Source organism: Mastacembelus armatus, chromosome 11 (assembly GCF_900324485.2).
Source record: "Mastacembelus armatus chromosome 11, fMasArm1.2, whole genome shotgun sequence".
Classification (NCBI taxonomy): domain Eukaryota; kingdom Metazoa; phylum Chordata; class Actinopteri; order Synbranchiformes; family Mastacembelidae; genus Mastacembelus; species Mastacembelus armatus.
The window spans coordinates 15,701,363-15,715,190 of NC_046643.1; the positions used below are offsets into that span (position 1 = coordinate 15,701,363).

General features: G+C 39.9%; 1 protein-coding gene across 1 annotated transcript; it reads left to right on the forward strand.

Moving 5' to 3' along the window:
- Positions 1-8,074: 8,074 nt before the first annotated feature.
- On the forward strand, positions 8,075-10,458 carry tmem42b (transmembrane protein 42b). The gene is made up of 3 exons (XM_026300633.1): positions 8,075-8,347; positions 9,134-9,280; positions 9,769-10,458. Exons 1-3 carry the CDS (start codon positions 8,171-8,173, stop codon positions 9,910-9,912), a joined length of 468 nt encoding a protein of 155 aa, XP_026156418.1. The 5' UTR covers positions 8,075-8,170; the 3' UTR covers positions 9,913-10,458.
- The last annotated feature ends 3,370 nt before the right edge of the window (positions 10,459-13,828 follow it).

Genomic DNA, 13,828 nt, shown 5'->3' on the forward strand with positions numbered 1-13,828 from the left:
CCTGGTAGGAAGGGAGAGCGGCGCGCAGACACTCCCCCTCCACTCTGGGCCTGCCCCCGGATATTACAGTGCAATCCTGCTGTACACATCATCATGCCCAAATAAGTAACCTGAAAAACCACAATACTGCAAACCCTAGCGGGAAAAGCCTTAGATGAGTCATGCATGAGGCTGATGCACATGAAGACTTTGGGATTTTTAGATCATTTGCTACAATTGCAGCTCAACATTCATTTGCTCAGAGTATTTTGCCATTTGCTGTTGAAACTGGACAGTTTGTTAATCTGAGAAAGAAACGCAGATTTGTTCAGTATGACATCTGAATCAGAAATGATAGAAAACCATTATTGTTTTCTGGAGTCTGCTGACTGCGTTGTCTGTGGCATATACCAAATGTCGTATGGTTTTAAAGTACTTCCAATACTAAAACATTTGGCCCTTTTGTGTTTTTAAGTGTATTACCACAGATGCAAAAAAAAAAACAAAAAACTGTTTCACCCCATGTGGGAGGGGCCAGATGTTTTGCACAGCAGATAGTGAGAAAAAAAAACAAAAACAAAATCAAAGTAAAAATCTAGCGATTACAACGAGTCTGAAGAAAACAAGAATATTATAGGACAATAGTGGCACATTAGATGAAAGAAGTTTTATTTGAGGGAAAATTCTAGGAGATAAATTGTAATGAAACCAGGGTCAGTAGGTCACTATGGGTGCACTTTATGGGTGTTTTATTCGGAAAAGCATAAGCTGTCACAGCAGATAAAGCAATTACCTGCCTAGCAGATGACAGGATCTGGCTGTGGTGACTGTGTACAGGAAAAAAAGGAAACATAAAATTCAGAAAAATAAGGAAATATTTTGCATAACAAATATGTTTTTGTTTCTTCCTGCATATTAAGATGTCCAGTGGATGTACTTTGCATACCTTTAATTTGTTGGTGAAATGTCATGAGAGAATATAACTAGAATATAACTAGACTATAACTTTGAGAATATTATGTCTTCCAGACTGGCTAAGACAATGGTTGTACATTATGTCCTTTTATTCACACATACATGCATCCACCACAACAACGGGGATGAAATGGACATGTTAATGAAGACCAGACTGAGGACCATTGCAGGCTATTAGGAAGAGGACAAGACTAAGAAATCAAAGACATGCCTGGATGAATCTCCACAGGACACTTAGCAGAGCACGAATAGACGCCTGCTGCATGTCAGCTGAGGCAGCCACAGAGTAAAGATCAATACAAGAGAGGAAAAAAAACCTTGGACAACAGAGAATCAATGGTTTGTTAAAAGCTTGTGCTAAGAGTCAAGCTCAGGTCGACTGCATTTTATTAAGAAAGGTCATGACAGTTTGACTCTGAGGCCTTTGTTATTAACATTTGGTTTAAAATGATGATAAATTATATAAAAAAGAAGAATAGAAAAAAGAAACAGTGTTTGCAAAACACAGTGGCACTGTCATTGATTATTACTCGTCAGATCATTTGCTCTTATAAAAAAAAAAACAAAACACTAATGGGAGCACACCTGAGGACTAAAACCAGAATTTCCATTTTCTGTTGCTCATTCAATTTTTAATTAATATTTGTAACTGTGCAAATAACTACAAATCTAGACTTGGATGAAAGTGTAGTTCACTTAAGATGTTTAGATAAGTGCAACAGTTTGTTTTTTGATAAACAGCCTCTAATGTGATAGCTTATTTTGGCAGCCTTTAAACACCAGAATTTCTCAGAATCCTGAGACTGTGAGGGTTAATGGAGAATTCATGCAACGTTATTAAAAGGCCCAGAACAAAAAAAAACTCATCATGTTTTACTGTCACTAGATAAACAGCCTAAATTAGCTTCTTTTGTTGTGCTACACATTTGTCCCAGACACACAGCTTATTGCTTCCTTTTCAGTGTATTGATGCACAGAAACTTTTTGTCTGTGCTCACAAAATAATTGCTAAAATCCTGATTTCACTTTCTTATAGCCAATGCTGTAGTGGATGCTGATTTGACTTAGAATATGGAAATCCTTAGGGAGATATTTAATCTTTTTCCAAAAAGACATTATGAATAACAGATTGCAGAAGCGTTAGAGAAGCTGGTAGTGAAATAGCCTGGCCATGGCATTATGACTTTGCCTCTATTTTCTTCTGCAAACTCTGCAGTATCATCACATTTAAAAGCCTTGTTATCATTATTTCTTCTTCACCCTCCTCCACCTAATCATCTCCTTCCACTTCATCACATCTCATCACTATCATCCTTGTTAGGAGTTCTTTAAAACAATTTACATCGTCACTGCCTCAGTCCAATTATTATGCTGAAGCAAGCTTGCTACAAGAGCCACCGGCCACCGACACAGCAGAAAAATGGGTGTTTTCTCACCTCAGCATCAAAACACAGAAAAGAAGTCATTCCACAGGGCCGTGTCAATGTCTTTTCTCCAGCTACACACTGACATCTTACCAATCTCCTCCATTACAGTCCTGCGACATCACAGTCAGATTAATGGCAGCTGGGATTGCCTGAGGCGGGCCCTCATCATTGTGCACTACCAGTCTGCTCCCGGCACCAGAGCCATTATAGCCAGGACAGAGATACAGCTGTAAAATGTCAGCTATTTAGGAGCTGTTTGTAACTTGATGGCAGTGCATTTCTTGGTTTATCAAATGGGTAACGGAAGATTTAGCTCTGAGTTTTAAATTAGTCACATAATTCATAATTCCTCAATCCATAAGTGAGCTACTTCAAGTTTAATTAAAAAAACAAACACTACTTAACACATGAGGTTCTCTCCTTTTGTTATTCTTGTGTAGCTTTTATATAATCATATAAAAATAATATCATCTGATAGCATCAAATAATGTATATTCAGTATCAGCCTAATGTTATGAGTTGTGTCTTCCATGTTTAATTCTCATGTATTTTCATTAGTCTAAATAATTACATAACAAAATTCCTCCTTTTCCTTTTCATTAGTGCACCATTCCATGAAATAGACATGTTCTAGATGTCTTGTGCATAAATGTACATACACTTTTCAAAACATTTAACATGATATAGTTGGTATCTTTGAAACCAATTAAGTAAGTCCTTAAGATAAGTTTTGCACATATGAAGGAAAAAAAGATATGTTGGTTTTTGGACAGAAAAAGACAAGCTGTTCACGCCTGGCTTTATGCTAAGCCAAAGCTAAGATAACCATCTTCCTATCTTTTACCCTCATGCAGGACCTCTGGTAAAACTAAACCAGTGTGTATGCCAGGCCTTACCGACCAGCAACAGTGCCTGACGTCACTAACGCTGCTGTGGCTGATTGAGAGTAAATCCCTACAGCCCAGTTACAAAGTCTTTTGGTTTTGAAATGAGATGTTCAACATTTATAAATGGCAGTTTTTGTATCTGTATGCATTTGTGTCTCAAGACATACCTGTCAACTTTCCAGCACTGAAAGTCACACTTTGCAAAAGACGTGGACATTCTCAATTTGACTTCTAGATATGAGTGAAATACAGGAGGCTCCCAGGAAAAACAGCGGTGTTGACAAGTTTGTCTTAAGAACATGTTTCATAGAAAATATTTCAGTGTGTTGCAGCAGCAAATATTTGTGTAAGCAAAACCTCACTTGATCAAAGTGAGCTGCTGTCCAGCACTTTTGGCATTTATGATGCCTGACAGCCTTTCTGAAAAACACTGATGATTGATTGCAAGGCTCAGCAAAGCCTGAGACTCAGCTTTAAAGGTAAAGTGTGAAGAAGTCCTCCATCAGCACAGGTTCCCATCTCTTAGCTCCAGTGCTTCAGTTTCCACAACATGATATTTCATAGGGCCCTGACATCTCAAAGGAAACTGCAGTGAGTGGCCATATGATTTAGCATGTCAAACAAAAGAAGCCGTTGCTTAGTCAGGGCACATTTTGAAAGGTATCTGGGAAAACTCTTAATCAGCAGGGTGCATGTTAGTACAGGCTGTTGTAGATAAAGAAGTGTGTATTTAATTTGGGATCTTACTGTTTTTCAGGTGGCTGAGCTTATATGTGCTTGTCTCTGGCATGTATCTGCATACTGCTGCACTAACCATCACTCTCCAAGAAAGTCCAAACAAAAACCCAACAGTAACAGAGAGACACGGCTGACCTTGGTTTGCTTCTATGCTCTGCTGACACAGCATTTACAAGAACAGCTGGACCAGATTAGAATTTCACCTGGCCTAAATGTTCCTGGCAGCCACAGGACCTAAGATTATCTTTAGTCTGTTTTGGGAACATTTTATCTGTTCGATGCAAAATCTGCAGCCCAACAACATGACTCCATAAAATGTTTCCAAGAAAATAAGCTTATTTGACATGTGAAACAAGCTTGAATTCCTCCATGGGCCTTTGGTATGACTGTAATCTTTAAATAGTAATGCTAGATCATATTGGTTATTATTGTATTTCAGTGTCTTCCATATCTGAGTCAGATGACTTACTATAAATGACAGCTGGTGATGCTTGCCTTGCCAAAAGCGTTTGTATATTTGCACAACAGCCTGCATTATTCACAGAGAGCAGCAATCTCGCCAGCAACTGCTTAATGGACTGGAGGGGGGCTTTTGACCCTGTATATGGCAAGGTCAACAGACTGGCTGTGTGTGAGTAAGCCAGACAGAAACAGGAGGGAGAAGCTGAGAGCAATAGCGAGGGATTTTATCGCTCATGCGTGTGCACCTGTGAGTGAATATTTGACTGTACTACTGCTGCTCTCCATGCAGGGAGAAAAGATGAAGTCATGCATATTCATGGAAGTAGCTAGGGAATAAGACTAGAGAGCTAGAGATGAATATTGAGGCTCTACTAGTCATGGAACAAAGGTGAGGTAGATAATTAGATTTAACATTTGTCAAATCAACCAGCAGTCCCTTCTCTTTTTTTAAACCAAAAAATGTATGTTTTTGAACACATCATAATTTTCAGCTTTGTGTGACTTGTTTAAGTAACTTTTCTTTTTCTAATGAGGGATTAGTGATGTGAATCCAAACTGAGCTGACTACAGTGTGCTCAGTCACCAGTAAGAGGAAATTAGCAGCACAAGGCTGCTGGTTCAGTCAGGGACACCAGGGATTCAGTACATTCAGTACGGTTCACAGATTCATTGTTAAAGATTTGTTCATACGGAACACTTCCAGTGTGGCAACTCAATGAGGCAATTCAAAGTGCTTTAAATTTACATGGAGCTAATTTACCTAACTTTGGGGTGTATTTAACATCAGGAAGTGCATGCAGCACTTCAATTATTTGGAGGTACTGGATAACAATTGCACAGGAAAGTCTCCAAAACCCCTGCCCTCTTGTTCCTAATTCTTCTTTCATTTTTATTCTACATGGGCATTAAAAAATAAAGGGGGATTTGAGTACAAGATAGATATTTTTTCTTCTTTTATATTCATTATAGTGTTTCCCGTGAGTAGTTTTCACCTGCTTTAACTGTTATCTTCATCTCTACAGTGACTTTTGTTCCTCTCATTATTACTACAAACACTAGAGATCAATAAGTTATAACTCATACCAATAATACACACTTCCCAACTTACTGGTAAGTGTAGTTTGCCCCTACTGAGGCATATTTACGGCCACTATCACACAGGATAGATGGCAGGAAATGTGATGATAAAATTTAAAACAGCTGACAGATGTGTGTGTATCAGTTTTACTCTCCAGCCCAAACCTGAACTGCTCCATTGTTTGATGTGGTTGTTACTGGGTTTTAAAGCATCTTGAGATGAAATCAGGGGTCTAACTTTCAAATGTGATTAAGAAAATATCTGTAAAACAGAAGGGGGCAAAAATATTTGCCGACTGAATTTTCCTTTTCAAATTGTCTAAATCTATTTCTGTCTGGAAGTGATTAACAACTGAATTAAAGGTCAGTTGAAATTGTTAGACTAATGAACCCTAAACTCTGGAACATTTTTCCCCTATTAAATCACCTTATGGCTCCAAAAGCACAAAAATTGGACAAAGACATAGGAAGGCAGTGGCACCTTCAGTAAAAGTGTCACTAAAGCTCTCTGTAGGCTCAATTATTGCTCACTTGAACAGGGGCAGAGGGACTCTAATTAGCACTCTAACCTGACACTCGTGTTTGTCAAAAGTGCTTCAGGCTAGAAACTCTGAGCAAAGATACAACAGTTAATGGCTCCACTTGATTTCAGACTTTTCCTGCTAAGCAGACACGACAGGAAGATGTGAAAATGTGACAGGCTGAGGACGATCATAGCCCTGAAGCTAGTTTCAGTGAGATCAAAGTGGAGGACACTCTGACAGAAGCAACACCTCACTTGTCTTCTGCACTGTCATCGCTCACTGTTTTAATATCCTCTTTCACAAACAAACAGAAAGTCACATACAAAGAAAACAGAAACACATAAGCCCTGGCTCTCCACTATCTGCCCTCTTATTTAAAGTCAGTGTGAAACTTAATGTGTGTGCTCTTATTGTGCACAAATATCAGGACAGAGGACAGAAAGGCAATTCACCATAATGATAACAAACAATGAATGCAGTGCACAAAAAAGAGTTTGTATTTCAAACTAACTCACAGTATAGAACTAAAAGCACACAGGTCCCAGGCTAATGGTTTCCATCCACAGCAGACTGGTGTGGATGTGGACGTATTTTTCTAAAGCAAACTGGAGACACCTGCTGGCCAGGAAAACCAATCTGAGTTTACGTTTGGCTTGTTTGAGAAAAACCTAATTAATCTAATGGCTTTTTTCCTTGAGGACATTTCGATATGTCATGGTTGATTGCAATTTTAACTGCGTTGGTTTCAGGTATTATACATGCTGACCCACTGACTAGGACATGTCAGTAAATATTCTTATCTGTGTTGGAAAAAGCAGTGGGATTGTTTGCTTAAGAATGTAGCAATACTACAGTGCAGAAATACTCAATTCAAGTAAAAGTCATGCATTCAAAATAGAAATATTTAAGTAGAAGTACAAACGTATCAGCATCAAGATAAAATCAGCATGTTATTCTATCTGAGCTGTTTTTAAACACATTTTCTTCACTTTTGTGTATTTGTATATAAAAGCTCCTCACAGAAACTGCAAACTATCTTAAAATATAAATGCCCTGGTACGTGGCACTGATCCATGCTATACGTCACTGTGACATACATGTTAAATAACTGAATAAGTTCAGTTTCAATACAGATGCCATTCTGTCTACATTAGGCAAATGTCCTGCTCCCAAGTCTGATGAAGTGGTGAACGTCTTTCTCTTCTAATTCTTGTCTTTATTATAACACTCTGAATAACATTGCAAAGGAGTTGTTGTCATATTCATGACAATTCCTAATTAGGAGAATTATTCATCCTTGTTCTGGTTCCTCCTCCTTGACAGGCTCATCGCAGAGAAGAAAATAAAGATGTATGGGTGTATATGTGCAGTATCTACAGCCTACACACATACGCCTCCCACCCATACTCCTTAGACCTGTTGGGTTTTAATGTAATGACTCTTATCAAGCAGTGTGGATCAAGTAGCAGAGTCGTACTTTGCTCTCCAGCCACACTCGAGTACATTATATTAGCACTGATCGTCCTCTTGTCCACTCAGTGTTAATAGAAGAACAGGGGGAACTTAAAGTCAAACTCTGATTAACATTGTTTTCTTGTAGTCAACATATATGATTAAAACATTATAATGATTTTGGTTTGGAGACCCCTTTTTGTTGCTGCTGTTGAGGATTGGTTTGCACATGTACTTTACTTTAAAGTATTTCAACATTATGTTACTTCAAATGTCTACTCCACTTAATTTCAGAAAGAAATATTACATTTTATTCTACTACATTTATCAGAATGCCGAATGAAGTAATACTTTATACTTCATCAATGCAACGCTTTAGATACACTCCTTTTATAATAACAATGCATTCGGGAAGCTGATCAAATTGTAAAACTACAATTCCCAGAATGCAACAAAGGCGGTTTAATCCAACCACCTCACTGCTTCGAGTAGACCATGTGCTGCGTGACTGCCACCGGACGGCTGTCGGTAGAAAGTGCAGGGAAACGTGTGATGACACAGAACCACGCAGACCGCTCATCCCGGCCCAGCTGCAGCAGAAATGTAAAGACGGATTAGAAAATTATGTGCCTCGGCTGTCATCACCAACATGTTCCCGGGAGTTTTCTATGCACTGCTGGCGGGGTTCCTCGCGGCCGTGGCGTCGTCTTCGGCCAAACTGTCTCTCGGAGCCGACTACCTGAAGGGAGTCTGTGAAACCGGACTCCGGACATGGGGAGAGCAGCGGAAATTTAGACAAGCGGACGAAACTACCGCCTGTGACCGGGTGAGGCACCGCCGCAGTGAAGTGAATTATTATTAACACAGTGAGGATGGCTGTGACTCTGTCTATAGGATGCCTGCTAACGGGGTGATTTCTCAGGGAGGAAGTTGAGGGATTGTCCCCGCCTCTACTCTCCTCCCTGACTCCCTCAGCATCAGCAACATCAGCAGCATCACACGGGGGAGCCCATGCAGCTGCGCTGTGGTGTCTTGTCCGCGTGCTGAATGTCATTGCACCTCGTGTCTGTGTGTTACCGCGGTATTTTGTAACATGCAGTCTCTCGTGTCATGTTGATGATGTGGATAAGGACAGGTTTCTAAAGGGGGGCAGGTTTCTTGCATGACCTTCACGCTCTGCACCAGATGACGTCAGAAACATCTGCAGGCAGCTGTTTGACGCAGAAACATCAATTGCTGACCTTTATCTGGAAGTGATTTAAAATAGTCTTTCTGTGTGGAGTGTGCATGTTCTCCCTGTCTGTGTGGGTGCTCTCTGGGTACTCCAGCTCCCTCCCACAGTCCAGACATGCAGTTTGGGGTTAGGTTAACTGGAGACTCTTGCCTGTAGGTGTGAATGTGAGTGTCAGCCCTGTGACAGACTAGTGATCTGTCCAGGGTGTACCCCACCTCTTACCCAATGTCAGCTGGCACTGGTCCAGACCAACACAAACCTGGATGTGCCGGGATAAGTGGTGGTACCTAAAATGGATGAATGGAGAGTCATGGGATGAAACATCCACAGTGTTTACGTCACTAGAGTCATCATAAATGTTCTGTTTTTGTTCTGCAGCTCCATATTCCTCTGAGGCTGCTGTGTGGTGGGCTACTTTTCACATGCAATGCTGTGATGTGGACCTTCCTTGCTAAAGCACTCAGGTACTCCTCTTCCTCCACCAGAACCACTGTGACCACCACCGCCTCCAACTTCATATCTTCCGTAAGTAGCAGCCTCTTTTACAGGTTCTCTTACTCTTGTCTTTTTTTTTGTAGTGTTAGTACTTTCTACTGCTGTAGTGCAGTAAGTTCATTTCAGAGTGACCATACATACTTTCTTCCATATATGAACTGCTTTATTTTAGAAACTAGGCTGAACTATATTGGGAATCTAGACCAATCTGCATTTCCTGATGGAAATGCATGTGTGCAGGGAGCTGCCACCACCACTGCTTCTGCTTATTTTCTATTTTCATATCAAAAGCAGCATCAGAAGACCCTCATTTCAAACAGTGACAGACATTTTATGACCGTATCAATATTATTTTGCTTTAAAAAAATATTTCACTTTGAACCACAATGACTTTTTGACTAATTACGTACTTACGCTCACAAATGTCCCTCAGAAAATGCTGATTGGTCTAGTTTAATTTAAACTGTAAAGACTCATTTACTTTGTCAAAGAGAATCTCAGATTTTTTCTCCTTGCAGGCTTTCCTGGGCCAGCTCATTTTTGGTGAAGCCCAGATAACATTGTGGTGGGTTGGGATCTCTCTGACTTTCTCTGGGCTGCTGGTACTGCAGAGGGTTTCACCACAGGATGGGCAACAGAACACAGTTACTAAGGATGAATAATAGGCCTTGTCTCCACTAGGTCAGGTCAGCCTGGCTCCAGCTGGCAAGTCATCTGATTATACAGTTAGCCAGTGTGTGTTTGGCAGGATTTACTTTTACAAAAGTACATTTATTGACTTAAGTTTATCTTTCTGCATTAATGTGAAAGAACAATAACAATAACAATTTCTGGCTTTGTTGTTCAGCTTAAAACCATATTTCTTCTTTGAACAAAATGATTTGGAGTCAGACTGTGAAACCCTGCTGGCTCAGCTGTGGTATTTTTAAAATCAGGGCTTACAGTCTGACTAGTGGAGACAAGCTAATGATGCCTCTGTCCAGATTAGAAGCTCCAAAATAATTTTCATCTCCAGGCTTACAACAAAGCAAAAATATACTAGCTTTATGTTACTTTTTGAACCTGTTTAGTCAACAACAGCACGACAACTCATGATCTAACCAAACAGATTTGAAGGAAAGGGAAGACACAGTTGTTTGGCATTCTGGGAAATATACTCATTTGTGTTCCTGCTCGGTTAGATGAAAAGATCATTATACACTAAATGTAAATCCAGGCCCAGCAGCTTGTTACTTTAGTTATCATGAAAATGAACAGGTGAAGTAGTTAATCTGAAACAGGCCAAAAGTTGCAAAATCAACCTACACGTACCTCTGATGGTTACATGATTAGACTAACACGTTAGATATTTGTGTGGGTGGTACCTTTGCACAGACCCAGGCTAGTTGTTTCCACCTGTTTCCAGGTGCAGCTAATGAGCTTCTGGCTGTACCTTCTCATTACAGTATAGTCATGAGAGTGAAGTCACTTCTCATCTGAGTCTCAGCAGGAAGACAAATAAGGATATTTCCCAAAATGTTGAATTACTGGTTCAAAAGAGGCACCAGATACACACAATGAATAGAAGTTGAGGACCTATGTGTGTACTGACAGATTTTCAGTGGACAAACAGCATCACTGGCTCTGTGCATGATGTTAACAAAATCAGCCTGTGCATTATGTATTACAGGTCAAAGTTTCTGAATTCACACATTCCTTAAGTTACAATGACACTCACTGTAAACATCCGACACTGACATTGCATTTTATGCATGCTCAAGGCGATGTTATAAACGAAGCACTCAGCTAACTAGGTGCACTTTCACAAATAATAATCCTACTAATGTAGCGCTGAAAGCCTCGTCCTCCTTAGTAAGACGCTTTCTGCCTGAGTCTTTCTTTTGCTTTTTCTTTGCCTTTCTTGATAGCTTAAACCTTAACCTCAAGAAACGAACGTGACATGTTTCGATTCAGAGGCAGCTGGTCTTCCATTTCATGATAGAAGTGTGAATGTGTGTGCAAGGTCTCTCACACCAAAGCATCCTGCGGCGTCATTTCACATCAGAGTGACGTCCCATGTGAGCTTGTGACTTAAGTGGCCAAAGTGTCTCCAGCGTCAGAGACGTCACAAAGCCTTTTTGATTGCCTGTTGAGCTTGATGTGCCCAGCATGTGCAGTTTCATCCGGTTCTTCTTAGACATGTGGCTTCATTAAAATCTTCCTCTTTCATCCCTGCAACTGTCAGAGTGCAAGAACATTATAAATCCTTTGAATCTCATAACACTGTGATATGTGTAACATCATAAGAATTTTGAGCATTAATAACTGATGGCAATACATGCTACTAGAGAGACAGTTCTGTTGGCATAAGTCAGCTGTAGGATACAGGGATTTACCTGAACATGACATCAAAGGCTGCTTTATTGAAAGAATCACAATCTGCTGTTTGGATACATATCATAATATAAATGCATAACGGTAGCTATAACACCTGTCAGTAATATGACACAGCAGCAACGCACAAATATTTTAGATGTCCTTCCAAGTGCTGCGGTGCAGGTTTGGTATTATGTGATTTACATGTATCCCTGTCAATGTGACTGCAGTGACAATGTGATTATTCAGCTCTCATAGTAAAGGCTGGCTGTTGTTTTATTATAGCAGAGAGGACTTTTCACCACACATGCAGTGACATCAGAAGTGAATTCAGTTGTTTGTGCCTCCATGTCTTGAGATCCCGGGTTTGTTAGACAGTAAGACATTTGGAGAAACTATACTTCTTCACTGTCTTGCCAGATGTTAGACAAGAAGATTGATGCCACTCTCATGTCTGTATGGTAAATATGTAGCTGGAGCCAGCAGCTGGTTTGGTTAGTTTAGCAGAAAGACCGAATAGTGACTGACTGGTGGGTATAGTTTTGTATTTAACAGATAGATATGAGAAAAAGTCAAGTCAGTTTTAGAGATAGTTATCTGTTCCCCATGTTTCCAGTCTCCAGCTACAAATTTGCCATAGAGCCAGGAGAGTGGTATCGATCTTCGCTCTGACTCACAGCAAGAAAATGAATAAGCAAAATTCAACACACCTTTAGTATCTGTAACCTTTGCTTTTAATTATGAATTATTTTGGTGCCTGGCATGATACGAGGGTAAACCATCAACCTGTGAACCCACTCTCACTGTAATATAATTAATCTGAGCTTTTGCAGTAGCTGTGACAGCGGCATGGTGTGCAAACACAAACACTAAGATTAGAAAACCACTGAAATATGATCTTGACTTGACAAAGTGTGGTTGACATTGACAACTTAATGAGCTAAACATTGAAACCACAATAAATACATCAGGAATTACTAAAACAATAAGGATTTTAGCAGGCTCATGGTCATCACAGCAGTGCGTCTTAGAGGAGAACAATGTTTCTTTGTTCAGTTTAAGAGTTGGACTATTATATAAAAGAAACTTATGCTGCATTAATTTGTTGGTACTGTGCAACCAATCTAGAGGCTGCTGCACCGAGAAATTTCACATTATTGTCAACACAGAGGGAGATACACTGCTCTGATGTAAACCATTCATAATGTGTCTTACAAATATGGGAAACAGACATTTGTAAAAGTGTAAATATATTCTGTTAATAGGAAACATGATGTGCAATTGTCATCTCCACCGAGAGGAGAAACACTGTTAAATTATTGAATAAACATCTCATATGGCAAACCAGATTCTTGTCTTCATCACTCAAGATATTTTGGCTGTGGGAGCACGATCAGTACATTTTCGTAACAGCTTTGTTCCCTTCAGTCCAGAAGGACTTTAAGCTCATTTAGCTCAGTGTCTTTTCATTGTATTCAAACACAGTAATGTCTAATAAAGAGCATACTTACTGTAGCTAATGGGGCTGGATAGTAGCCTTGAGTGTCTATATCCAGTTGATGTAATTAGCTGTGCACAACAGACAGGAAAAACTGTTTAACAAAAGAAACATATAATAGTTAAGCAAAAATAAACAGGCACAGAGCATGGTTCAAAACAGTCTGGCTCCTCATAACTCTGTTTTCTTATTGTACATTTAATGTCCCTTATCTGTTTCTGGATTCCCTTTCAATGAAAGTCTCTAATCTCTCTAAACTTCAAAACTCTATCTATTCTTGTTTCTCTTGCAATAATTGAGAAATTCATCCCAATACTTTCTCAGAGCAGAGGTAGCATAATGACAATAACTTTGCACACTGTACGGTCTTTTGACCTTCAGTTATTGTTTCTCTCGCTGGCTTCACCCTGTGAGAAACCAACCTGCCTCACTGCATAATCAACTTGAACTGTTTTAGCTTGCCTCTGCAAAAATAAGGAATTAATTGTTTTAGATGAGATTCAGAACTTACTTTATTCATCCCAAACTGGGAAATTCCACTCTGCATTTAACACACCCAAGTGTACGCACACACACACTGTGAACACCTGGGGAGCAGTTGGGGGTTCAGGCACCTCAGTCATGGTATTGAAGGTGGAGAGAGTGCTAGCTATTCACTCACCCACCAACAATTCCAGCCAGTCCTGAGATAAGTTGAGACTCAAACCCACAACCTTCGGGTTACG